At 44.3% G+C, this 27,548-nt stretch overlaps 1 protein-coding gene and 1 pseudogene across 1 annotated transcript; one reads left to right on the top strand and one right to left on the bottom strand.

Moving 5' to 3' along the window:
* Positions 1–10,683: 10,683 nt before the first annotated feature.
* LOC149130285 (uncharacterized) lies at positions 10,684–15,136 on the bottom strand. The gene is made up of 2 exons (XM_089345305.1): positions 14,449–15,136; positions 10,684–12,299 (listed from the first exon to the last, which is right to left on the bottom strand). The coding sequence occupies exon 2, from the start codon at positions 11,959–11,961 to the stop codon at positions 11,008–11,010; it is 954 nt and encodes a 317-aa protein (XP_089201431.1). The 5' UTR covers positions 11,962–12,299; positions 14,449–15,136; the 3' UTR covers positions 10,684–11,007.
* Positions 15,137–22,712: 7,576 nt separating this feature from the next.
* On the top strand, positions 22,713–25,179 carry LOC149130284 (uncharacterized; annotated as a pseudogene).
* Positions 25,180–27,548: the final 2,369 nt, after the last annotated feature.

Here is a 27,548-nt window from a genome sequence, read left to right as displayed (position 1 = left end):
GAACAAATGAACGAACAAAAGAACGAACGAACGGACGGACGAACGTAAGTACATACGAATGAAGGAACGAAAGAACAAACGTACTACGTACGAAGGAAGGAATGAACGAACGAACGAACGAAACAACGAACGAACGAGCGTACATAAGAATAAAAGAACGAAAGAACGTATGTACAAACGAACGAACGAAAGAACGAACTAACGAATGAACGTACGTACATACGTACGTACATACGAACGAACGTACGTACGTACGAACGAACGAATGAACGAACCAACCAACCAACGAACCAAGGAACGAAAAACGAACGAACGAACTTACAAACGAACGAACGAACGTACGTACGAACGAACGAAAGAAAGAACGAAATAACGAACGATAGAACAAACGAGCTAAACGAACAAACGTACTTAAGAACGAACGAACGAACGTACGTACGGACGGACGAAAGAACGAACGAACGTACGTACATAAGTCCATACGTACGAACGAACAATGGAACAAACGAACGAACGACCGAACGAACGAACGAACGACCGAACGAACGAACGAACGACCGAACGAACGAACGAACGACCGAACGAACGAACGAACGACCGAACGAACGACCGTTCGGACGAACGAACGACCGAACGAACGAAAGACAGGACGATCATACGTACGTACTTACGAACGAACGATCGAACGAACGAACGAACGAACGAACGTACGTACGTACGTATGTAAGTAGACTCGAAATATCGAACGAAAGTACGTACGTCCGAACGACCGAACGAATGAACGAAGAACGAACGAACGAACGAACTTTCGAACGAATGAATGGAATGAACAAACGAACGTTTATACGTACGCACGTACGTCCGGACGCAGGAACGAACGTACGTACGTAAGAACGAACAAACGAACGAACGAACGTACGTAACGAAGAACGAAAGAAAGAACGAAAAAACGAAAGAACGATCGAACGATCGAACGAACGAACGAAAGAATGAAAGTTCGTACTTAAGAACGATCAAACGAATGAACGAACGAGCGAAATGAACGAAAGAACGAACGAACGAACGTGCTTACGTAAGTCCGAACGAACGAACGCACGTCCATACGTACGTACGTACGAATGAAAGAACGAACGTACGTACGTAAATACGAACGAACGAACTTACGTACGTACAAAGGAGCGAAAGAACGCAATGAACGAACGAACGAACGAAAGAACAAACAAGCGAACGTACGTATGTACGTACGTACATACGTAAAAATGACCGAAGAAAAGAACGAACGATCGTACGAACTAACGAACGAATGTATGTACGAACGAATGAACGAACGTTCGCACGCACGTACGAACGATCGAACGAAAGAACGTACCTTATGTCCGTACGTACGAACGAAGGAACGAACATACGAAAGAACGAATTTACGTACGTATGTACGAACGCCCGAACGAACTGGCGTACGTACCTACTAACGAACGAACTTATGTACGTACGTACGTCTGGACGCAGGAACGTACGTACGTTTATACGTACGTACGTACGTCCGGACGCAGGAACGAACGTACGTACGTAAGAACGAACAAACGAACGAACGAACGTACGTAACGAAGAACGAAAGAAAGAACGAAAAAACGAAAGAACGAACGAACGATCGAACGAACGAACGAAAGAATGAAAGTTCGTACTTAAGAACGATCAAACGAATGAACGAACGAGCGAAACGAACGAAAGAACGAACGAACGTGCTTACGTAAGTCCGAACGAACGAACGCACGTCCATACGTACGTACGTACGAATGAAAGAACGAACGTACGTACGTAAATACGAACGAACGAACTTACGTACGTACAAAGGAGCGAAAGAACGCAATGAACGAACGAACGAACGAAAGAACAAACAAGCGAACGTACGATCTTTCGTACGTACGTACGAACGATGGAACGAACGAACGAAAGTACTTACGTACATACTTATGTACGTATGAAAGAACGAACTAACGAACGAATGTATGTACGAACGAACGAACTAAAGAACGAACAAACCGAGCGAAAGGACGAACATTCGAACGAACGATCTTTCGTACGTACGTACGAACGATGGAACGAACGAACGAAAGTACTTACGTACGAACGAACGAACGAACAGATGAACGTACGTAATTACGTACTTACGAACGAACAAACGAACGAAATTACGAACGTACGGATGAATGTACGAACGAACGAACTAAAGAACGAACAAACCGAGCGAAAGGACGAACATTCGAACGAACGATCTTTCGTACGTACGTACGAACGATGGAACGAACGAACGAAAGTACTTACGTACATACTTATGTACGTATGAAAGAACGAACTAACGAACGAATGTATGTACGAACGAATGAACGAACGTTCGCACGCACGTACGAACGAAAGAGCGTACCTTATGTCCGTACGTACGAACGAAGGGAGGAACGAACGAACGAACGAACGAACGAACAAATGAACGTACGTAATTACGTACTTACATACTTACGAACGAACAAACGAACGTACCTTATGTCCGTACGTACGAACGAAGGAAGGAACGAACGATAGAACGAACATACGAACGAACGAATTTACGTACGTATGTACGAACGCCCGAACGAACTGGCGTACGTACGTACTAACGAACGAACTTATGTACGTACGTACGTCAGGACGCAGGAACGAACGTACGTACGTCAGGACGCAAGAACGAACGTACGTACGAACGAAATAACGAATGAAAGTTCGAACGAACGAACGTACGTCCATACGTAGGTACGTACGAACGAATGTACTTACGTACGTAGGAACGATTGAACGAACGTACGTAAGTACGAAATTACGAACGTATGGACGATCGAACAAACGAACACACGTACGTACGTACGTATGAACGAACAAATGAACGATCAAAAGAACGAACGAACGGACGGACGGACGTAAGTACATACGAATGAAGGAACGAAAGAACAAACGTACTACGTACGAAGGAAGGAATGAACGAACGAACGAACGAACGAACGAAACAACGAACGAACGAGCGTACATAAGAATAAAAGAACGAAAGAACGTACGTACAAACGAACGAACGAATGAAAGAAAGAACGAACTAACGAATGAACGTACGTACATACGTACGTACATACGAACGAACGTACGTACGTACGTACGAATGAACGAACGAATGAACGAACCAACCAACCAACCAACGAAAGGACGAACGTACGTATGTAAGTAGACACGAAATATCGAACGAACGTACGTCCGTCCGAATGATTGAACGAACGAACGAACGAGCGTTCGCAGGTAAGAACGATCGAACGAACGAAAGTACGAACGTTCGTACGTAAGAATGATCACACGAACGAACGAGCTATAATCTGTACGTAAGTACGAACGAAAGAACGAACGTCCATACGTACGTAAGGGTGGATGAAAGAACGAACGAACGTACGTACATGAGTCATTAAGTACGAACGAACAAACGAACGTACGAACATACGAACGAACTTACGTACGTACGAAGGAGCGAACGAACAAGATGAACGAACGAACGTACGTACGTACGAACGAGCGAAGGAACGAACGAATGAATAAACGTACGTACTTACGTACGTATGTACGAACGAACGAACGGAAGAACGAACGTGCGTACGAACGTAAGTAATACGTACGAACGTAAGTATGTACGTACGAACGAACGAACGAACGAACGAAAGGACGAACGTACGTAGGAACATTGGAACGAACGATCTTTCGTACGTACGTACGAACGATGGAGCGAACGAACGAATGAAAGAACGAACTAACGAATGAACGGACGTACTTACGTATGTACGACCGAACGAACGAACGAACGAAAAAACGTACGTACGTACGTAAGTACAAACGAACGAACATACGTACCTACGTCCGTACGGAAGAACGAGCGATCGAACGTACATACGAACGAACGAACGTACGTCCATACGTACGTACGTACGAACGAGGGAACATAAGAACGAACGAACGATCGAACGTACTTTATGTCCATGCGTACGAACGAACGAACGAAAGAACGAACGAACAAACGAACGAACGAGAGTACAAAAGAACGAACGAACGAGCGTACAGACGAACGAGCTAACGAACGAACGTAAGTACGTACGTGCGTACAAACGAACGAATGAATGTACGTACGTACGTACGACCGAACGAACGAACGAACCAACGAAACAATGAACGAACGTACCTGCGTACGTACGTACGTAAGAACGAACGGATGAACGAACGTACGTAAGTACGAACTTACGAACGAATGAACGATCGAACGAACGAACACACGTACTTACGTACGTACGAACGAACAAAAGAACGAATGAAAGGACGAACGAACGTAAGTACATACAAACGAAGGAACGAAAGAACGAACGTACGTACGTAGGAACGAACGAACGAAACAAACGAACGTACGTACGCACGTACATACTTACGTAAGTACGTACGTACGAACGATCGAACGAAGGAACGTACTTTATGCCCGTACGTACAAACGAACGAACGAACAAACGAACGAAAGAACGAACAAACGTACGTACAATCGAACGAACGAATGTACGTACGAACGAATGAACGAAAGAACGAACGAATGAACGAACGGACCAACGAAACAACGAACGAACGAACGTACGTACGTAAGAGCGAACGATCGAACGAACGAACTCATGTACGTACGTACGAACGAACAAACGAACGAACGTACGAACAAACGAACGAAACAACGAACGAACGAACGATCTAGCGTACAAAGAACGAAAGAACGTACGTACAAACGAACGAACGTACGTATGAAACAACGAACAAACATACGTACGTACGAATGAACGAACGAACGAATGAACGTACGTACGTAAGTACGTATGTAAGAACGAACGAACGAACCAACGAAAGGACGAACGTACGTACGTACGAATGAACGAAAGTACGAACGAACTTACGTACGTACGTATACACGAAATATCAAACGAACGTACGTACGTCCGAACGGACGAATGCTCGAACAAACGAACGAACGAACGAACTTACGAACGAACGAATGAACGAACAAACAAATGAACATTTGTACGTACGTACGTCTAGACACAGGAAAGAACGTACGTACGTACGAACAAATTAACGAATGAAAGAACGAACGAAGGTTCATACGTAAGAACGAACGAACGAACGAGTGAAACGAACGACCGAACGAACGAACGAACGAAAGTCCGTACGTACGAACGAACGTACGTACGCACGAACGAACGAATGAACGATCGAACGAAAGAACGTACCTTATGACCATACGTACGAACGAACTAACGTACGTACGTATGTATGAACGACCGACCGAACGAACGAACGAATGTACGTACGTACGTACGAACGAATGAACCAACGAAACAACGAACGTACATACGTACGTATGTACGTAAGAATGAAAGGACGAACGAATGAACGAACGTACGTAAGTACGAACTAACGAACGTATGGACGATCGAACAAACGAACACACGTACGTACGTACGTACGAACGAACAAACGAACGAACAAAAGAACGAACGAAAGAACGAACGAATGAACGAACGAGCGTACATAAGAACAAAAGAACGAAAGAAAGTACGTACAAACGAACGAACGAAAGAACGAACTAATGACTGAACGTACGTAAGTACGTAAGTATAAACGAACGAAGATACGTACCTGCGTACGTACAAACGAACAAGCGATCGAACGAACGGGCAATCGAACGAACGAGCGATCGAACGAACGTACATACGTACGAACGAACGAATGAACGAACCAACCAACCAAGGAACCAACGAACGAAAGGACGAACGTACGTATGTAAGTAGACATGAAATATCGAACGAACGAACTTACGAACGAATGAACGTACAAACGAATGAACGTTTGTACGTACGTACGTCTGGACGCACGAACGAACGTAGGTGCGTACGGACGAAATAACGAATGAAAGAACGAACGAACGAACGAGCGTTCGCAGGTAAGAACGATCGAACGAACGAAAGTACGAACGTTCGTACGTAAGAATGATCACACGAACGAACGAGCGATAGTCCGTACGTACGTACGAACAAACGAACGTCCATACGTACGAACGAACGTACGTAAGGGTGGATGAAAGAACGAACGAACGTACGTACATGAGTCATTAAGTACGAACGAACAAACGAATGTACGAACATACGAATGAACGAACTTACGTACGTACGAAGGAGCGAACGAACAAGATGAACGAACGAAACAACGAACGAACGTACGAACAAACGTACATACGTACGAACGTACGAACAAACGAACGTACGTTCGTACGAACGTGCGAAGGAATGAACGAATGAATAAACGTACGTACTTACGTACGTATGTACGAACGAACGAACGAACGAACGGAAGAACAAACGTGCGTATGTACGTACGAACGAACGAACTAAAGAACGAACAAACGATCGACCGAACGAACGAACGAAAGTACGAACGTACGTAGGAACATTGGAACGAACGATCTTTCGTACGTACGTACGAACGATGGAGCGAACAAACGAATGAAAGAACGAACTAACGAGTGGACGGACGTACTTACGTATGTACGACCGAACGAACGAACGAACGTAGGTACGTACGTACGTACTTACATAAGTACAAACGAACGAAGATACGTACCTACGTACGTACGGACGAACGAAAGAACGAACGTACATACGAACGAACGTACGTCCATACGTACGTACGAACGAACGAACGAATGTACTTTATGTCCATACGTACGAACGAACGAACGAAAGAACAAACGAACGAACGAGAGTACAAAAGAACGAACGAAGGAGCGTACAGACGAACGAGCTAACGAATGAACGAACGAACGTAAGTACGTACAAACGAACGAATGTATGAACGTACGTACGTACGACCGTACGAACGAATGAACGAACGAACCAACGAAACAATGAACGAACGTACCTGCGTACGTACGTACGTACCTAAGAACGAACGGATGAACAAACGTACGTAAGTACGAACTTACGAACGATCGAACGAACGAACACACGTACTTACGTACGTACGAACGAACAAAAGAACGAATGAAAGGACGAACGAACGTAAGTACATACGAACGAATGAACGAAAGAACGAACGTACGTACGTACGAACGAAGGAACGTACCTTATGCCCGTACGTACAAACGAACGAACGAACAAACGTACGTACAATCGAACGAACGAATGTACGTACCAACGAACGAACGAAAGAAAGAACGAATGAACGGACCTACGAAACAATGAAGGAACGAACGTACGTACGTAAGAACGAACGGACGAACGAATGAACGATCGAACTCATGTACGTACGAACGAACGAACGTAAATAAATAGGAACCAACGAACGAACGTACGAACAAACGAACGAAACAACGAACAAACGAACGATCTAGCGTACAAAAGAACAAAATAACGTACGCGTAAACGAACGAACGTACGTAAGTACGTACGAAACAACGAACGAACGTACGTACGTACGAACGAATGAACGTACCTACGTAAGTACGTAAGAACGAACGAACTAACCAACGAAAGGACGAACGTACGTACGTACGAATGAACGAAAGTACGAACGAACTTACGTACGTACGTAGACACGTACGTACGTCCGAACGAACGAATGATCGAACAAACGAACGAATGAACGAACTTACGAACGAACGAAAGAACAAACGTTCGTACGTAAGAACGAACGAGTGAAACGAACGACCGAACGAAAGTCCGTACGTACGTACGTCCATACGAACGAACGAACGATCGAACAAAAGAACGTACCTTATGTCCATACGTACGAACGAAGGAAAGAACGAACGTACGTACGTATGTACGAACGACCGACCGAACGAACGTACGTACGTACAAACGAACGAACGAATGTACGTTCGAACGAACGTACGTACGAACGAACGAACCAATGAACGAACGAACCAACGAAACAACGAACGTACATACGTACGTAAGAACGAAAGGACGAACGAATGAACGAACGTACGTAAGTACGAACTTACGAACGTATGGACGATCGAACAAACGAACACACGTACGTACGTACGTACGAACGAACAAAAGAACGAACGAACGGACGGACGAACGTAAGTACATACGAACGAAAGAACAAACATACTACGTACGAAGGAAGGAACGAACGAACGAACGAAACAACGAACGAACGAAGGAGCGTACAAAAGAACGAAAGAACGTACGTACAAACGAACGAACGTACGTACGAATGAACGAACGAATGAACGAACCAACCAACCAACGAACGAAAGGACGAACGTACGTAAGTAGACACGAAATATCGAACGAACGTACGTACGTCCGAATGATCGAACGAATGAACGTTTGTACGTACGTACGGCTGGACGCACGAACGAACGTAGGTGCGTACGGAAGAAATAACGAAAGAACGAACGAACGAGCGTTCGCAGGTAAGAACGATCGAACGAACGAAAGTACGAACGTTCGTACGTAAGAATGAACACACGAACGAACGAGCGATAGTCCGTACGTACGAACGAACGCAGGATCGAACGTACGTAAGGGTGGATGAAAGAACGAACGAACGTACGTACATGAGTCATTAAGTACGAAAGAACAAACGAATGTACGAACATACGAACTTACGTACGTACGAAGGAGCGAACGAACAAGATGAACGAACGAACGTACGTACGAAGGAAGGAACGAATGAATAAACGTACGTACTTACGTACGTATGTACGAACGAACGGAAGAAAGAACGTGCGTACATACGTACGTACGAATGATCGAACGAACGAACGAACGAAAGGACGAACGTACGTGCGTCCGAATGATCGAACGAACGAATGAACGAAAGAACTTACGAACGAATGAACGTTTGTACGTACGTACGTCTGGACGCACGAACGAACGTAGGTGCGTACGGACGAAATAACGAATGAACGAGCGTTCGCAGGTAAGAACGATCGAACGAACGTTCGTACGTAAGAATGATCACACGAACGAACGAGCGATAGTCCGTGCGTACGTACGAACAAACGAACGTACGAACTTACGTACGTACGAAGGAGCGAACGAACAAGATGAACGAACGAAAGAACGAACGTACGTACGAACAAACGAACGAACGAATAAACGTACGTACTTACGTATGTACGAACGAACGTAAGTATGTACGCACGAACGAACTAAAGAACGACCGAACGAACGTACGTAGGAACATTGGAACGAACGATCTTTCGTACGTACGTACGAACAATGGAGCGAACGAACGAATGAAAGAACGAACTAACGAATGAACGGACGTACTTACGTATGTACGACCGAACGAACGAAAGAACGTACGTAGGTACGTACGTACGTAAGTTCAAACGAACGAAGATACGTACGTACGTACGTACGGACGAACGAGCGATCGAACGAACGAGCCAACAAAAGAACGATCGAACGAACGAACGAGAGTACAAAAGAACGAACGAACGAGCTAATGAATGAACGAACGAACGTACCTGCGTACGTAAGAACGAACTTACGTAAGTACGAACGAATGAACGATCGAACGAACGCACGCACGTACTTACGTACGTACGAACGAACGTAAGTACATAGGAACGAACGTACGAAACAAGGAACAAACGAACGTACGTACTTACGTACGAACGATCGAAGGAACGTACCTCATGCCCGTACGTACAAACGAACGAAAGAACGAACAAACGTACGTACGTATGTAGGAACGACCGAACGAATGTACGTACGAACCTGCGTACGTACGAACCTGCGTACGTACGTTAGAACGAACGGATGAACGAACGTACGTAAGTACGAACTTACGAACACACGTACTTACGTACGTACGAACGAACAAACGTAAGTACATACGAACGAAGGAACGAACGTACGTACGAACGAAACAAGGAACAAACGAACGTACGTACTTACGTAAGTACGTACGTACTTACGTAAGTACGTACGTACGAACGATCGAAGGAACGTACCTTATGCCCGTACGTATAAACAAACGAAAGAACGAACAAACGTACGTACGTATGTAGGAACGACCGAACGAACGAACGAATGAACGTACGTAAGTATGAACTTAGGAACGAATGAACGATCGAACGCACGAACTCAGAGCACAAAAGAACGAACGAACGAGCGTACAAACGAACGAGCGTACAAACGAACGAACGTAAGTACTACGAACGATGAACGAACGTACGTACGAATGAATGAACGAACGAACGAATGATCGTACGTACGTAAAATCGAGAGAAAGAACGAACTTACGAACAAAAGAATGGACGTTTGTACGTACGTCCGCACGCAGGAACGAACGTACGTACGAACGAAAGAAAGAACGAAATAACGAACGAAGGAGCGATAGAACGAACGTACGTAGTATGCACGTAAGAACGAACGTTCTCAATTTTATGAAAATAATCTTAATCTGGACATTTGAAAACTTACCTCTGCAAAGTTTAATTTAAAGAAAACATTATTCAGAAACTAACAAGGAATCAGTCTGGTGTGGGACACTAAACTACACTTATGGCTCGTATTCTTCCCTTGTGGTCTTCTCTGTCTTTCTACTTGAGGTGATTGTCTATGTAAACTTTACAATATTCTTGTGTATGAAAAACTCATAACTTGTCATTGCATAATATATTTAACGAGTGAAGCAATTAAAAGACAATAAACATGAAATATACTGTGATTACAGGATGCAATATTCAAGAAAGAATAATGTGTAGGGTTGTCAGGAATAGGGGATCTGGTATAGAGGTCCTTACATTATGGAAAGGAAATTGAAAGGAGTGGGAGGTGAATATTGGAAAGAAACAAAACAAAAACAAATCTAAAATATTTGGAAATATTTTAGTCATAATTTCCTTTGCATAAAACACAGGAATATGAAGCAAATATAGAAAACAAGAAACTACAGTTTTTCTTTCTCCCCTGTATGAATATATTTGTGTCTAGATAAGACAATATTCTGAGAGAATGATTTACCACAGACATCACAATGATATGGCTTCTCTCCTGTGTGAATACGATTGTGTCTTGCCAGGTCTCTATTCACAGAGAATGATTTACCACAGATATCACACTGATATGGTTTTTCTCCCGTATGAACACGAATGTGTTTCTGTAAACCATTATTTTGAAAGAATGATTTACCGCAAATAACACAATGATATGGTTTCTCTCCTGTGTGAATACGATTGTGTCTTGTTAACTCACTATTTTGAGAGAATGATTTCCCACAGATATCACAAGAATACGGTTTCTCTCCAGTATCAGTATGTTTGTGCGCAGTAAGTTGACTTCTTCGAGAGAATGATATGCCACAGATATCACAATGATATGGTTTCTCTCCAGTATGAATACGTTTGTGTGTAGACAAGGTACTACTTTGAGAGAATGATTTACCACAGATATCACAATGATATGATTTCTCTCCTGTATGAATAATTTTGTGTCCAGTTAAGTGACCGCTCTGAGAGAATGATTTACCACAGATATCACAACAATATGGTTTCTCTCCTGTATGACTATATTTGTGTGTAGTTAAGTTATTTTTTTGGGAGAATGATTTACCACAGATATCACAATGATACAGTTTCTCTCCTGTATGAATAAGTTTGTGTCCAGTTAAGTGACCACTCTCAGAGAATGATTTACCACAGATATCACAACGATATGGTTTCTCCCCTGTATGAGTACGTTTGTGCCTAGATAAGGTAATACCCATAGAGAATGATTTACCACAGATATCACAGTGATACTGTTTGTCTCTCGTATGAATGCGATTGTGCATAGTTAAGTGACCTTTTCCAGAGAAGGACTTTCTACAGATATCACAGTTATATGATGTCATCTCTTTTCTCATGTGTTCAGGGGAAAATCAATTCTATAATTTTCTCTCTCTTTTCTATTACTTTTCCTTACATACACTTCTACTACTGGATTTCTGTCCAGTGTTACCTTTGTTTAGTAACACTTCTATAAATTTATCCAACATCAATCAGCATACACGCTCCTCTTCTTGATAACCCAGGCAGTGATGTTCAAATATTTGGTTAATATCAATATTTCAGAGCAAATGTTTCACAGGAATTCTTCCACAGATTTGTAGAAACAATGTTATACGTCTCTTTTATATAATATTTTCGTTTAGTCTTTCAAACGTGGCAGATATTGAGGATGCTTCTTCTGTCATCTGATGTTCTGAAATTATAGAGAAAGAACAGCGTAAAATGTAGAGGCAACTTAAAGAATACAGATTCATTTCTATTGAGATAAACTGTAGAAACAAACATTTCTTTTAACAACTGAGCCGGATGCCAACAGTTCCATGAAGAAGTGGCGATCTCTCAAAGAAGATGGAAGATGTGGAAGCAGGACACCCAAGAAGACATGGGATGAAGTGCTGATGAGCAAACTCAGGATGCTGAACCCTTCAGGTGATATGATAAAGACCAAGATACCTGGCACCTCGCTGCACTCAAGAAGACCCATACTCCACGGGAGAAGTATTCAGACTCATCCTTCTAGTAGCCTAAAGCACTGGCGACCTTTCTTCATAAAAGCAGATGAGAAGGGCCATGTAAAAGAGTCATCAAATAGGAGCAACTGTATCGTGCCACATAAAAGCACCATGTGTACTGTGAGTGGTTGGGACCAGGAAGGGCATCCAGCTGTAGAAACCCTTAGGAATCAGAATGGAGTGTGCTGCAGCCACCCAGCTCTGTTTAAACCATCCAACCGATTCCAGCAAGGACAACAGACATTAAAAGATTTCGATGAACTTCAATATTCATGACCCATAGGAGAAATTTAATGCAGTTTGCTCCAGAGAAAAGAATGGATTTTTTGAAAACAAACAACATTATTGCTACAAGTAAAACGTGTGTTTGCACACACAATATGAGACCGGCGCTTGCACAAAGCACACTGAGGCCTATCGGTCCTGAATCAAAACAAGGTTGAACTATGTCACCAGACCATTGGGTGATCATAAATTGGTCCGGCGTCAACAATTCTATGGAGAAATGTATGGAATTTCCAGAATTTCTATATATTTCTCAAACACATTGCCAAAGTTTATTCCCACTAAATTCCACCGGAGCATATGTTGTACAAAAAAAAAAAGGAACATCTTAATTTCACAGTATTTCTTTGCTGTTTTCATTGTTTCAAAAGAGTTTGGTGTTATTTCTGCATTCATATTTTGAGTAACTTGCAAGAAAATTGTCAAATTACTGCAGGAAATTACTCTGAAAGGAATCTTTGCAGAAAGGTGAGTAAATTGATTGTATATTTATTTCATGATGATATCACAGTTTTGTGAAATTTGGCTGTTGTTTCTAGCCTGCTGGAAGCCGTAGAATCGAGAGGGGACGGGGTTGGTGTGTTTTGTTTTTCCAACAAAATTGAAATTTTACAAACAATTTTTCAGAAATCATAAAAAAATAAAATTTCCGGAAAAAGGTTAAAAAAAAGATGAGGAAATGGGGGTGGGGCGCGAAGGGACATTGCAATCCTGAAGTTGCGAGGTTTGAAAAATGGTTTTTTTTTTTCAGAATCGGAATCTCCTCAGCCGAAAACGTGGGATTCCCTAAAAAGAAATAAGAATCTTCAAGAGGGGAGGAGTCCGTTTACGTCTGTAGCTACCAATCTCCTGATCCCTGCTACCTATACGCCTTATGTAATCTGAACCTTTCCCCCCCTTATTTATTAATTTTTTTCACGGAATCCCACGTTTTAGGCTGTGGAAACTCCGATTCTGAAAAAAAATTGTTTGAAAAATTTCTGTAAGGGCAAACACTTTCATGGAAAAGTTAAAGTTGTCCTTACAGAAAATTTTAAACCGTTTATTTCATTTTGTTTTCGAGGTACCTGTAACAACTGCGGCCTTATAGGCTGGCATAGATAACAAAACCAAGAACCAGTGATGTAACTTTTGTCGAGAAGTGTGTTTGGGGCAGATGCTTCGAGACCAAGCCCTGCTCCATGGTCCCGTTTATGAAGTAGAAATAGATGAGAGTTTGCTCTTCAAAAGGAAGAGCAACGTAGGAAGGAGAGGCCATGAAACGTGGGTCGTTACATGCTAGAAATAACAGCCAAATCTCACAAAACTGCGATAACATAAAAATAAGGGGGGAAAGGTTCAAATTACATATAGTCCATTTGGACCCTTCACTTTCTTAATCCAGACCACCACATCGCCTTGGCCAGAGAATGGTCTCAACATGTTGCCGAGTCTAATCTTTGATGCCATATTTTACCATGGACAATAGATCTTTGGGGGTGGGGGGCGAAATAACTTGTAGTATGAAGAGAGAAAACAGAGAAAGGGGAATCGAATCTTTCTTACCTGTCCATTCGCGGGGGAAATGTTCTCCCACAATCCACGTGGTCGTTGCCTTTTGTTAGTCATACACGTCCACCCTTCACGGCACGTGCTCTTTTGCGCGCTTCCGTACTCAGGGACGCCCTCGTCCCACTTCCGTCTTCAACACAAGACCACAGGAAATGTTTCATAAAGTATTGTTATATATGTGTGTGTATGTGGTAATAGAGAAACGCATTATAAGTACGTAATTTAAGTATTATAAATGTATTATTATCAACGGATTAAGAGAAATTCATTCAAAGGACATTTAACTGACTATCGACTTCAAAGAGGAAGTACGTTCAATGCACATGCGCATCTCCCCTTCCGAAATATTTAAGAAAGATAACTCTTCTTAAATCCCTTTCTGTTTTTAGTATATTGCCGTGAATTCTATTTATGCTTGTTTGAATTTGACCATCTTATCGGATGTTGCTACAAAAAAAACCCTTCTTCCCTTCTCTGGACCGATTGTGGTCGATTTTGTGGACACTATGCACTTCAAATCTATAGGTAAAACCTTTTCAGTAAGAACAATAAAAAGAAAAATACATATTTTTTTAGGCAAAAAAGTTTGTTTCTAACATATCCCAAGACCTTCAAGGTTCAAGGTTGATAAAAATCGTACATTTTGAAAAGCGAATTTTTTAGTACCATAAAGGAGTTTATGCTATTAATGGTGGTGGTGGGGGGGGGCGAAGTTGAAAAACATCAGAGTGAGGAAAGTGGTCATAGAATATGCTAGAAACAACAGATATCACGACGGAGCTGAATTATTTGGGCCAAGATGGCAAAAAATGGTCGAAACCAGAAAGAATTGTAAGGGCATAGTGAACAGCGATGTATAACATCCGATAAGAAGGTCGATATCTGATAAAAGTTCAATACCAGTCAGATATACACATATTTAGACAAACACACTTCAAGAGCAAAATAATTATATGTAAAGGGAGATAATTAGTTGGGTTTTTTTTTGCTTCAGTATTTGAGGAGAGGAGATACGCATGCGCATGGCAAGTGCTTGCTAATTGATGTCTTTTGAATGAATTTCTTTTAATCAGTTAATAATAATAATAATTAATTCGTTTTATTGGCCACAAGGGCTAATATCAATTAAAACATATAAGGACAAAGACAGGACGAAGGTTACAAAAAGGTTTTGTCCGAAAAGGTAGGAAAGTTCGTCTAAACAGAGGAAGAAAACGGAGAAAAGATATAATAAATAAATAGATAAATAAATAGGTAAATAAATAAGTAGAACTCCCAAAGGGTGAGGCGCTTCGAAAGAGGAAAGGTTATACGTGGAAAAACCCATAAAACCACGGGAGCCTGGTCAGAAAAAATAAGAAAGGGGTATAGAGCCCTTTCTCCTTTTACATTACCTTTCTTTTTTACAGGTGTATTCTCAGAATTGGTCCGTTTATACTGGCCATTCTTCCAACAGTCACCCATCTTTCAACGAATTTGCTATGAGACAGCACTTCCCTCTCTACTCTCATCTTCCTTTTCAAGTGGAACTTGAAAAAGTTGATGAGGCCTTGGCCAAAGAGGAAAGTGTCTGTCTTTAGCCCTTTCAAACGGGTCCACCATATCACCTCTTTCGCTACAGCCACTAGACATAGGAAAATTGCCTTGCCCTCCTGGTTAAAGGAGGTCGGCGGGTCAATTCTCACGATGGATTCAGCTGATAGCCGGATCCGTCCTACACGTGACAGTAGCTGTTCGATATAGACCCACAGGTCAGCAATGCTCGGGCACTGGACGAGTGCGTGCAGAACGGTTTCGTCGTCCCGAGCGCACCTTGGGCAGGCCCGGTTGACGGCACTTCCATGTCGGTAGAGTTTATCTCGAACAGGTAGCGCACCTCGGTAGCACTGCCAGGCGAGGGACCTTTGGAAATTATCCATGGGCCCCGGCCCGAAAGTTCTCCTGAACAGACTGCTTAGCTGATTATCCTCGACGCCTAGAGTTTCCCCGAGAACGTCGTCGCACTTTTCTCCCACTAACCCTCTATAGAACGCTAGAGTGGAGCTACTACCGATCGCACTGCCCGCCTGACTGAGGGCGGTGAGAGCTTGGCGGCACTCGAGGTGCCAAGCGCCCTTTCTCGGTCTATGTTTGATCCAGGATTGCAGCTCTGTTAAAGAAACGAGCTGCGGAAATTCGCATCTGACGAAAGGCGACCACACCTGTTCACCGTCCACGAAAAGCTTGAGACGTCGTAGCCTGAGCGCATGTTTGCACATCAGCAACCACGGCATGCCAAGGCGTCCGTTCAGCGGCTGTTGACAGCAGATGGAGCGCCTGACCAGTGGTACCTGACCCTTCCACAAAAAGTTGAAGAGCAAGCGTACTATCTTGGTTAACCAGCGGTCGGGACAAGGGACGACGGTCAAACGGTAATAGATGACGGATGCGATGTACGCATTCGCCACCTCCGCTCGACCTTTCAAGGAGAGCTTCCTCTCAGCCCATTTCTGGGTGAGGTTGGCCACCCTGTTCGTCACCTCTTCCCAGTTTTTCTCCAACTGGAGGTCCGGACCGAACCAGACCCCGAGCAGTTTAACGGGTCCGTCTGTCCAGCGCCCTACGACGCTGTTGGACGGCATGGACTTGCCCCTCCAGGTGCCTAGTTGCAAGCCCATTGACTTTTCCGCGTTAATTTTCGCACCTGTCACCGCTTCATACTCGTTTAGTGTCTCGCCAATCAGGTCGATATGCCTGTGGCTCGACACCATCACGGTAACGTCGTCGGCATAGGCAGACACGCTCCTTCCATATCCCAGATCACGCGGGACGCCCCTCAAAGCCTCCAACTTCCGCAGTAATGGCTCGAGAGTCAACACATACAGAAGGGAGGAGAGAGGACACCCTTGGCGAACCGAACGCGAGATGTTGAACGGTTCCGATAGATGGCCGTTCACCCGTATGACCGAGCAGATGCCGCTGTATAAAGCAGCTATCCACCCGCGGAAGACCGGACCGAAACCAGCTGCCTTGAGAACAGCTGCCAGGTATCGATGGTCGACCCTATCGAAGGCTTTAGACTGATCTAAATTGATCAAAGCCCCACCCGCGCCAGCTTCGTTACCCACTCTCTCTATGATGTAGCGCATGAGATGGAGGTTGTCGTGGATAGACCTGGTCGGCACAGCGCATGTCTGCGCCTTGCCGATCAGTTTGCTCACGACAGGCGCCAATCTCTTGGCTAGCACCTTGGCCAAGATCTTCAACTCTGTGTTGAGCAGAGTGATGGGCCTAAAGTTCCCTATAATGTCCCCCTTGTTTGGGTCCTTTCTTAGCAAAGCCACCACTCCCCGACAAACAAAAGCAGGAATTCTCCCGTTTTGTTGCCAGTTGCAGTAGACGTTTGCCAAGACGCCCGCAAACAAGTCTGGCATTGACGTATAAAGCTCGTAAGGCAGACCATCCAAACCCGGCGATCTACCTCTCGTGCAGCCTTTCATCGCTTCCCGTACTTCCCAGGCAGATATCGGTCCTTCGCAGCACTCGGCCTCGCTGGTCGAGAGTTGCGGCAGGCCGTCTAGGTACACACCGAAGTCTGTTCCGTCGTCCGTCCTACCGTTCATCCCGAACAATTGAGCAAAGTGCTGCTGAAATGCCGAACACATCTGCTTCGGTCCCGAAATCTCGCAGTCGTTCTGGTCCACCAAAGACCGAATGGTCGCTCTGTTCCCACGCTTCGCCTCAACCACGCGGGCCCATCGAGCGGCCTTAGTCCTCTCCCCGCTTACCGAAAGTGCTTTAGCTCTGACAACGCAGCCTTCATGCTTGGCATCAAAGTGTTGGTCGAGGGCCAACTTCGCTGCTAACACGTCGGTTGCGATGCCTGTCCTAAGAGCCTCGTCTAGTTTGTTAACTAAATCCCGCTCTGTTTTCTTACGTTCTACAGCTAGAGCCTTACTAAACCTAATTGATTCTGCTCTAATTGCCCGCTTCAGGGCGAACCACCAGTTGTTGTTGATGATTGCCCCGGTTAAAGCCCTCTTAACTAATAAACTAATCCGGTCTCTGTAGGCTTTGCACGCCGTTGTCGACGTGTTTAGCTTCCAGTAACCGGGGCCTTGTCTATGGAGCCTATCTAAGTCGACCGTACAGATCACGAATTTGTGGTCCGTGTAGCCGACTATGTTGAATTGTGGACACCCTATGCTATCCTTATCCGCTGGCCTACAGAAAAATCTATCTAAGTACGATCTAGACGACCCGATGCGATTAGTCCAAGTCCACATTGGCACATTCGGGTTGTCTAGTCGATACCTGTCGGACAGCTGAAAGCGTTTGAGCAGGTTGGCGAGGCTCTTGCATCCCCCTTTCCTATTAGATGCTCCCGCACCCACCCTATCGATACGTTCGTCTAGGACAGCGTTCCAGTCCCCAACTAGCACTAAAGTGCGAGAAGTACCTAGGAAAACCTCCAGACGTTTGAAATAATCCGACTGCCCTGCTCCTGTCGGAGCGTAGGCAGCCAGCAGTCTGAAAGCAGCGTCATCACTACTATCGACGTCCAGGACCACCAACTTACCTTCCGGATCCAGGAAGACTGCCCTTATTTTCAAGTCTAGGCCTTTCCGAAATAGCACCGCAGTACCTCCACCGCCCGCTCCCGGCCGACACGGAGATAGGAAAATCTCGTACCCGCCAAAAAGGGCTGTGAGTTCCTGCGGGTTGGAGAGCCTGGTTTCGCTAATGGCTGCTACATCTACACTGTAACACCTCAGGTCGTTCAACAGGTGACCTTGTTTCCAAGGCGACCCGAGGCCTCTCACATTTATGCTTCCGATTCTGAGAATTACCATGTTTTTTTTTAAAAGGAAAGTATTAGAGGAGAAAAAGCTCTACTTACTGTTTTCTGGTGGGGTGGCTCCCCTTAATAATAATAATAATAATAATAATAGATTTATTGGCCACAGGGGCTAATATCAATCAAAAACATGTAAGGACAAAGACAGGACGAAGGTTACAAAAGGTTTTGTCCGAAAAGGTAGAAACGTTCGTCTAAACAGGAAGAAAACGGAGAAAGATATAACAAATAAATAGATAAAATAATAATAATAATAGATTTATAATATTTAAAATATGTATTTATAATGCATTTCTCAACTGCCACATACACACACATATAAACAACATTATCCTTTATGAAACATTTGCGTAAGTATTAAACAATGAAAATATTCAATGTTTTTAATTCTGTAGACTTTCGCTTTTTGGCGCCTCAATTCTTTGCCTTTTCTATGTTTTATGAATGAGAAATGTCCTTTATTCGTGCGGGATTTGGCTGCTATTTCTGCAACGAAAAAGAGATTCTATGATTTGTGCGATATTTAGTTGAATATTTCTAGCTTTGAAAGAAAAAATGTCTATGATTTGTTTGAGATTTAGCTGTTATTTCTAGCTATGGAAGACAGATGTCTATGATCTGTGCGGGATTTGGCTGTTATTTCTAGCTACGAAAGAGATATGTCTATGATTTGTTTGAGATTTAGCTGCTATTTCTAGCTATGGAAGACAGATGTCTATGATCTGTGCGGGATTTGGCTGCTATTTCTAACTATGGAAGGGAGATGTCTATGATCTGTTCGGGATTTGGCTGTTATTTCTAGCTACGAAAGAGATATGTCTATGATTTGTTTGAGATTTAGCTGCTATTTCTAGCTATGGAAGACAGATGTCTATGATCTGTGCGGGATTTGGCTGCTATTTCTAACTATGGAAGGGAGATGTCTATGATCTGTTCGGGATTTGGCTGTTATTTCTAGCTACGAAAGGGATATGTCTATGATTTGTTTGAGATTTAGCTGCTATTTCTAGCTATGGAAGCTACCTTCTTCCCTCTCCGTCGTTTGTTGTGTTTTCGTTTGAGAAATATTCTCAAATACACTTCAATCTCTGAAATGTTTGAAAACCAATTCCTTATTTGGTAATATTTCAGTTTAGTGTATTTTAAAAAGTAAATAGAAATGAAAAGGTGATAAATAAGTCAACGGTAATCTTCAAATAAATCACACACGTGTTTGTTTGTTTTTTTTAACAAGTTCGCATGGTACTAAACAATCGTCGCAGGTAAACTTATTCCTAATAAGCCGACGGCGCGCACACCATTCCAACATTTTGTGTCTTGAACTGCTGCATAATTCACTAATATTCCAATATTCTTCTAATATCAATTGACGAGTGAGGATTTCATTTTGAGGAACAATAAGTTGTTGTGCAGCCGGTCTTCCGCGAGGCATTTTCGATCTCTCAGCCGGTTCTCTGATATTTAATAGTACAGATAATACTAGTAAGACATTAAGTTATTTGCCTTGTATATTTCTGCTCCCTAGGGGACTAAATTAGCAGTTGGGGAGGGTGCACAGTGAGTGTGACAGCTAGAATAAGAATAGTATGAAGGAAATTCAGTGTGCTGTTACGTCTGTTGACCACATAAGGTTTCTCTTTCTGAGTGAAAGGAAGATTGTATGGTGCATGTCTATGGCCAGCAATTCTATATATGGTAGTGAGACAGGGGCCCTGAATGCAGAGGACAAGTGAAGGTTAGAAAGGAACGAGGCTAATATGCTCCACAGGATGTGTTATGTAAGTGTACGTGTTTGACAGAGTGCAAGTATGTTGAGAGAGGAGTTGGGCAGAAGAGGAATTTGTTGCTGTGTGCAAGAGAGAGGAGACTGAGCTGGTTTGGTCATGTGACAAGGATGGATGCTGACAGCTCCGTAAAGAAGTACTGTCCTCCCAGTGGATGGAAATTGGAGACCCAGGAAGACGTGGGATGAAATACTGAGGAACAACCTCAGGAAGCTCACCCTTTCAGGTGAGATAACAAAGGACTGACACACCTGGCACCTGGATGTACTCAAGAAGACCTGGTTGTGTAAAGTACCCATGGTGGTACCATGTAAAAGTCCCTGTGTGGAGACAGGTGATAGCACCCGTGGAGCAACACATGAAAGTGCCTGTGTGGTTCATGTAAAAATGCCCATGTGGTGCCACATAAAAGCATCCAGCACATTCTGTAAAGTAGTTGGCATTAGGAAGGAGACCCAACCGTAGAAACCTTACCAAATCAGACTGGAGTCTGGTGCACCCCCTTTCCCTGGCTTACCATCTCTGGTCACAACTTTCACCCTATTCTAGCATGGACAGTGGACATTAAATAGTGATGATTAAAAATAAAAAGATTATCCTCTTCTTTGCTTTGAGGTATGGGACTTTTCTTTTGAAATTCCACCTTCCATGATTAGTAAACACAAACAGAGGGTGTTGTTATAATATGTAAATCCAGAGGAATGTTTAAATTTGTGTTAAATAATTGATTTCAGGAAAATAATCAGAAAATTAAGGATTAGTAAAATATTACTGTTTAATTAGTTTAGATGGTCATGTGCTTAAGATGTTTGCTTTCCAAATCTATGGCCTTGGTTTCCACCCCACTACATGTTAATTTGAACTAGTGACTTCTACTTCTGAGGAAAGTCTTCTTAGGGGATTTGGTAGATGGAAACTTAGAGGAGCCCATTATATATATATATATATATATATATATATATATGATAAGACCCGGCAAGCCAAGTGAGGCTGTAAACATGGCCTGTGCCAGCGTAGTATGACCAGCCCATTTAAGAGTATCCCTCAGTCATTGGGTAATAAACTGTGCTGAAGAAAACCTGTTGAGGCAAGTGAAATCATTGTTGTGGTTGATGCCGGTACCACCTGACGGTCTCCTGTGCTGGTGGCACATAAAAAACATCATTCAAGTGTTGTCAATGCCAGTGCTGCCTGACTGGCTCCCGTGCCAGTGGCACGCTAAAAGTACCATTTGAGCGTGGTTGATGTCAGTACTGCCTGAGTGGTCTTCCTGCCAGTGGTACGTAAAAAGCACCCACTACGCTCTCTGAGTGGTTGGCGTTAGGAAGGGCATCCAGCTGTAGAAACTCTGCCAAATCAGATTGGAGCCTGGTGTAGTCATCTGGTTTCACCAGTCCTCAGTCAAATCGTCCAACCCATGCTAGCATGGAAAGCGGACTTTAAACGATGATGATGATGATGAAGGATGACAAAGGGAAAAGATGGATATGTTATGGACTTCATTGTTTCTACTAAAAGATGCAGTGGACTCCTGGTTGAGTGCCTGAATAACATCTTAGAGCTTTATTGGATCCAGGGAATATGAAGTGCAATTACTTGGGGGAAAAGAATTACATTTGTGCAATATTATAGGGAAGGCATTTCCAATGAGAAAGTCTGTAGTGATGCATAAAGAAGAGCGTACATCCAAAATGCAATTAGATTTAACATGTAGAAATTTATATATATTCTTTTATTTAGCTCCCTCATTTAATTGTGGCCATGCTGGAGCACCCCCTTCAAGGATTTTAGTCAAACAAATCGAGACCAGCACTTATTTTTTAAGCCTAGTACTTATTCTATCGGTTCTTCTGCCAAACTGCTAAGGTACAGGGAGGTAAACACACCGACGCAGGTTGTCAAGCAGTGAGGATAGGACAAATACAGACACACACACATACATACATATATATGATGTGCTTCTTTCAGTTTCCGCTTACCAAATCCACTCACAAGGCTTTTCTTGGGACGAGGCTATATTAGAAGTCACATGCCTAAGGTGCCACACTGTGGTACTGAACCCAGTATCATATGGTTGAGAAGCCTGCTTCTTGCCTGCACCGATATGTATGTATATATGTAAATTCCCAGAAAGGCAGGAACAGATCCATGTACGCAGCAAATAAATACACACGCATACACAGACACAAACATGTATAAATACATATACACACGCATATGTATGCATTGATTCTTGTGTGTGTGTATGTACACTGTATGGATATGTGTGGATATGTAAGCTTCACACAAGATTCTGTGATGGAAATTTTAATAAATTAAAATATTCAGCTGTTAAATACTTATTCTTACAGTTTATCTCAACAGAAATGAATCTGTATTTTTGACATAGCCTCTGTATCTTACACTGTTGTTTCCATATAATTTCAGAACATCAGATGCCATTGATTTAACAGAAGAAACGGCCTCAGTATTTACCATTTTAATGAAGACTTTAAGAAAATATTATACAAAACAGAAGTAGGACATTGTTTCTGCAAATCTGTCGTAGAATTCCTGTGAAACATTTGCTCTGAAATAATACTATTAGCCAAGTTTCTGAACAACACTGACTGGAGTGTGAAGAAGAGGAGCTTCTGTGCTGATGAAACTTGGATAAATTTATGTAATTGCTGCTAGAGAAAGGCAACACTGGATTGAAATACAACAGCAGAAGTATTTGTAAGGAATTAAGTATAAGAATAAAACAAGAAAATAATTTTAACTGGGATTTGAGAGGAAAATAATGGAAAAGAGAGAGAAGCTTAAAGAATTGATTTCCTCTGAACAAATGAAAGAGAAAAGAAAATTGTCTTATGACTGTGACATCTGTAAAAAGGTCTTCTCTCTCAAATGTAACCAAAATTCCCACAGACGTATTCATACAGGAGAGAAGCCATATCACTGTGAGATCTGTGGTAAATCATTCCCTCAAAATATTCATTTAACTAGACACAAACGTACTCATACAGGGTAGAAGCCATATCACTGTGATGTTTGTGGTAATTCATTCCCTCAAAATATTCATTTAACTAGACACAAACGTACTCATACGGGATAGAAGCCATATCACTGTGACATCTGTGGTAAATCATTCTCTCAGAATTGTTACTTAACTGCACACAAACGTAGTCATACAGGAGACAAACCATATCATTGCGATATCTGTGGTAAATCATTCTCTGAAAGTACTACCTTAACAAAACACAAACGTATTCATACAGGAGAGAAGCCATATCACGGTGATATCTGTGGTAAAACATTCTCTCAAAATTATATCTTGAAGTCACACAAACGTATTCATACAGGAGAGAAGCCATATCATTGTGATATCTGTGGTAAATCATTCTCTCAAAGTAGTCAAATTACTACACACAAACGTATTCATACTGGAGAGAAGCCATATCATTGTGATGTCTGTGGTAAATCTTTCTCTGAAAACAACAAATTAACAAAACACAAATGTATTCATACAGGAGAGAAGCCATATCATTGTGATATCTGTGGTAAATCATTCTCTCAAAATCGTGCCTTATGTCACAGAAGCATGTTCATACAGAGAAGAAAGCAAAAGTGTAGATTTTATAATTTCTTGTTCGCTATATTTTCATATTCCAGTGGTTTATGCAATGGAAATTATGACTTCCTGCTCCTTTCTTCACCACTCATGCATTTACTTTCCATGATGTAAGGACCTCTATATCTAATTTCCTCCTCCTGATAACCCTACACATTATTCCTTCTTGAATATTGCATCCTGTAATTACAGCATATTTATTGTTTATTGTCTCTTAAATGCTGGTGATTTGAAAAAAATTCAGTAAAAAATAATTCATTTCAAAAGCAGGGTCCTGGCGCCGAAAGAACGATCCTGGGGCTGCTAGAACGTGTCTAGGGCAGAAAGAACGTGCCTGGGACCGCAAGAAGCTGCCTGGGGCCGCAGGTACATGCCCGGGGCCGTAAGTACGTGCCTGTGACCACAAGAACGTGTTCGAGACAATAATTACGTGCCCGCATTCGCAAGAATATGCCCGGCGCCGGAAAAACGTTCCCGAATCCGCAAGAACGTGTCCGGCGCTGCAACAACGTGACAGGGGACGAAATAACGTGCCTGGAACCGCAAAAACGTGCCCAGGTCTGCAAGAATGTGCCTGAGGCCACAAGAACGTAAGCACGTACCCGGCGTTGCAAGCACGTGCCCAGGGCGACAAGAACGTGCCTGGCGCCGAAAGAACGTACCTTGGGCCGCAAGAACGTGTCTAGGGCCGTAAGAATGTGCCTGGCTCCTCAAGTACGTGCCTGGAGCCGTATGTACGTGCCTGGGGCCACACGTACGTGGTTGGGGACGAAAGACGGGCTCGGGAACATAATCATGTGCCAGGCACAGCGAGTACTTGCGCGGCGCCGCAACAACGTGCCCTGCATCGCAACAACGTGCCCAGCTCAGTAACAACGTGCCCAGCTCCGCAACAACGTGTCCGGTACCAAAGGAACGTGCACAGCGCCACAAGAACGTGCCTGGAACCGAAAGAACGTGCCCAGGGCTGCAGAACGTACCTGGGGCCGCAAGAACGTTTCCGGCATCGGAAGCACGTGCCCAGCGCCGCAAAAACGTTCCCGAAACCGAACGAACCTGCCCGGCGTTGCAAGAACGTGTCTGGGGCCGCAATAACGTGCCTGGGACCACGAAAAGCTGCCTGGCGTGCAACAAGTTGCCCGGGGCAGTAAGTATACGCCTGGGGCCGCAAGTACATGCCCGGGGCCGGAGCTGCAGAACGAGCCCGGCGCCGCAATAACGTGACTAGGGACGCTATAACGTGCCGGGAACCGCAAGAAACTGCCAAGGGCTGCAAGACGTTGCCTGGCACCGCAAGAACGTGACTGGAACCACAAGAACGTGCCTGGCGTCGAAAGAACGGACCTTGGGCCGCAAGAACGTGTCTAGGGCCGTAAGAAGGTGCCAGGCTCCTCAAGTATATGCCTGGGGTCACACGTACGTGCTTGGGGACGAAAGAACGAGCCTGGGGCCGTAAGTACGTGACTGCGGCGGCAAAAACGAGCTCGGGAATGTAAGTATATGCCCGGCACAGTGAGAACGTGTGCGGCGCCGCAACAACGAGTCCGGGGCAGTAACTACGCACCTGGGGCCGCAAGTACATGCCCGGGGCCGTAAGTACGTGCCTGTAGCCACAAGAACGCGACCGGGACAATAATTACGTGGCCCCAGGCACATTGTTGCAGCCCTGGGCACGTTTTTGCGGTTCCAGGCACGTTATTTCGTCCCCAGTCACATTGTTGCGGCGCCGCACACGTTCTCGCTGTGCCGGGCACATACTTACGTCCCCGAGTCCGTTTTTGCCGCCGCAGTCACGTACTTACGGCCCCAGGCTCGTTCTTTCGTCCCCAAGCACGTACGTGTGACCCCAGGCACGTACATACGGCTACAGGCATGTACTTGAGGAGCCAGGCACCTTCTTACGGCCCCAGGTCCGTTCTTTCGCCGCCAGGCACGTTATTGCTGCCCCAGTCACGTTCTTGTGGCGCCAGGCAACGTCTTGCAGCCTTTGGCAGTTTCTTGCGGTTCCAGGCACGTTATAGTGCTTGGAACCCCAGTCCCCAGTCACGTTTGTGCGGTGCCGGAGTCGTTCTTGCGGCGCCGGGCGCGTTCTGTAGCTCTGGGCACGTCATTGCAGTTCCAGGCAGGTGCTTGCGGCGTCGGGCACGTAGTACGTGCCCCGGTCTCGTTCTTGTGGACCCAGGCACGTACTTACGGCCCCTGGCATGTACTTGCGGCCCCAGGCACGTACTTATTGCCCCGGGCAACTTGTTGCACGCCAGGCATCTTTTTGTGGTCCCAGGCACGTTCTTGCGGCGCTGGGCACGTTCTTGTGGCGCTGTGCACGTTGTTGCGGAGCTGTGCACGTTGTTGGGGAGCTGGTCACGTTGTTGCGGATCTCGGCACGTTGTTGCGGAGCCGCAGGCGTTCTCGCTGTGCCGGGCACATACTTGCGTTCCCGAGCCCGTTTTTACTGCCCCAGTCACGTACTTACGGCCCCAGGCTCGTTCTTTCGTCTCCAAGCACGTACGTGTGGCCCCAGACACGTACATACGGCTCCAGGCACGTACTTGAGGAGCCAGGCACGTTCTTGCTGCCCTGGGCACGTTGTTGTGGTTCCAGGACACGTTTGTCCGGCACTGGGCATATTCTTGCGAATGCGGGCACGTAATTATTGTTCCGATGGCGTTCTTGTGGCCACAGACACGTACTTACGGCACCGGGCGCGTAGTTACTGCCCCGGGTTCGTTGTTGCGACGCTGCACACGTTCTCCGCAACAACGTGCGCAGCTCCGCAACAACGCTCCCAGCTCCGCAACAAAGTGCCCGGTGCCAAAGGAACGTGCCCAGCTCCGCAAGAACGTGCACAGCTCCACAAGAA

This window comes from Octopus bimaculoides, chromosome 29 (genome assembly GCF_046866305.1).
Source record: "Octopus bimaculoides isolate indiv1 chromosome 29, ASM4686630v1, whole genome shotgun sequence".
Taxonomy (NCBI): Eukaryota; Metazoa; Mollusca; class Cephalopoda; order Octopoda; family Octopodidae; genus Octopus; species Octopus bimaculoides.
Note: the sequence above shows the minus strand (reverse complement) of the source record. Positions and strands in the feature narration are given on the sequence as shown.

What these genes read in the sequence shown, in the direction of transcription:
- LOC149130285 (XM_089345305.1), bottom strand. Translation starts at nt 11,961, where the DNA reads ATGAGAAAAGAGATGACATCATATAACTGTGATATCTGTAGAAAGTCC.